This window comes from Colobus angolensis, unplaced genomic scaffold (genome assembly GCF_000951035.1).
Source record: "Colobus angolensis palliatus isolate OR3802 unplaced genomic scaffold, Cang.pa_1.0 Scaffold50, whole genome shotgun sequence".
In the NCBI taxonomy this organism is placed as follows: domain Eukaryota; kingdom Metazoa; phylum Chordata; class Mammalia; order Primates; family Cercopithecidae; genus Colobus; species Colobus angolensis.
In genome coordinates this window covers 4,409,413-4,410,264 of record NW_012118488.1, presented here as the reverse complement: position 1 = coordinate 4,410,264, position 852 = coordinate 4,409,413, and the positions used below count along the sequence as shown (strand labels likewise).

Sequence of the window (852 nt, the reverse complement as noted above, 5' to 3'; positions counted from 1 at the left end):
CGTCCCTTGATCCCCTTCACGGAGATGATATACAGGTTTTTGGCTCCTGTGTTGTCAGCACAATTGATCACAGCTCCTACCGGAAGACCCAAGGAAATCCGGAAATTGGCACCAGAGGACCCACCACGTCCTCGCTTCGACATCTTGAACGCCCTAGTAGCTGGTTTTTTTTTCTTTAAGTTGTAGTATAAGTTCAATTGGATTTACTAATATTTTATTTATTTATTTATTTATTTGAGATGGAATCTCGCTCTGTTGCCAGGCTGGAGTGCAGTGGCACGATCTTGGTTCACTGCAACCTCTGCCTCCCGGGTTCAAGTGATTCTTCTGCCTCAGCCACCCGAGTAGCTGGGACTACAGGCAGGCGCCACCATGCCCAGCTAATTTTTCTATTTTTAGTAGAGATGGGGTTTCACCATGTTATCCAGGTTGGTCTCAATCTCTTGACCTCATGATCCACCCGCCTCGGCCTCTCAAAGTGCTGGGATTACAGGTGTGAGCCACTGCACCCGGCCTTATTTACTTATTTATTTATATATCTGTTTATTTATTTTGAGACAGGGTCTCACTGTCACTTGGGCTGGAGTACAGTGGCATGATTATAGCTCACTGTGACCTTGAACTCCTGGACTCAAGTGATCCTCCTGCCTCAGCTTCCTGCTGAGACCACAGGTGCACCACCATGCCCAGCTAATTTTTAAGAAAATTTTTGTAGAGACAGGGTCTCACTATGTTGCACAGGCTGGTCTTGAACTCCTGGGCTCAAGGGATCCACCTCAACCTCCTAAAGAGCTGGGATTACAGGCATGAGCCACCACGCCCGGCCTAAGAATGTTTACATCTGTGTTTGTA

General features: G+C 47.2%; 1 protein-coding gene across 1 annotated transcript in view; it reads right to left on the bottom strand.

Moving 5' to 3' along the window:
• XYLT2 (xylosyltransferase II) overlaps window positions 1-143 on the bottom strand; it is a 22,163-nt gene extending 22,020 nt beyond the window's left edge. The window contains exon 1 of the mRNA XM_011960019.1: window positions 21-143. Within this exon, the coding sequence (XP_011815409.1) occupies window positions 21-143 (123 nt within the window). The remainder of the gene's footprint in view (window positions 1-20) is intronic.
• Window positions 144-852: the final 709 nt, after the last annotated feature.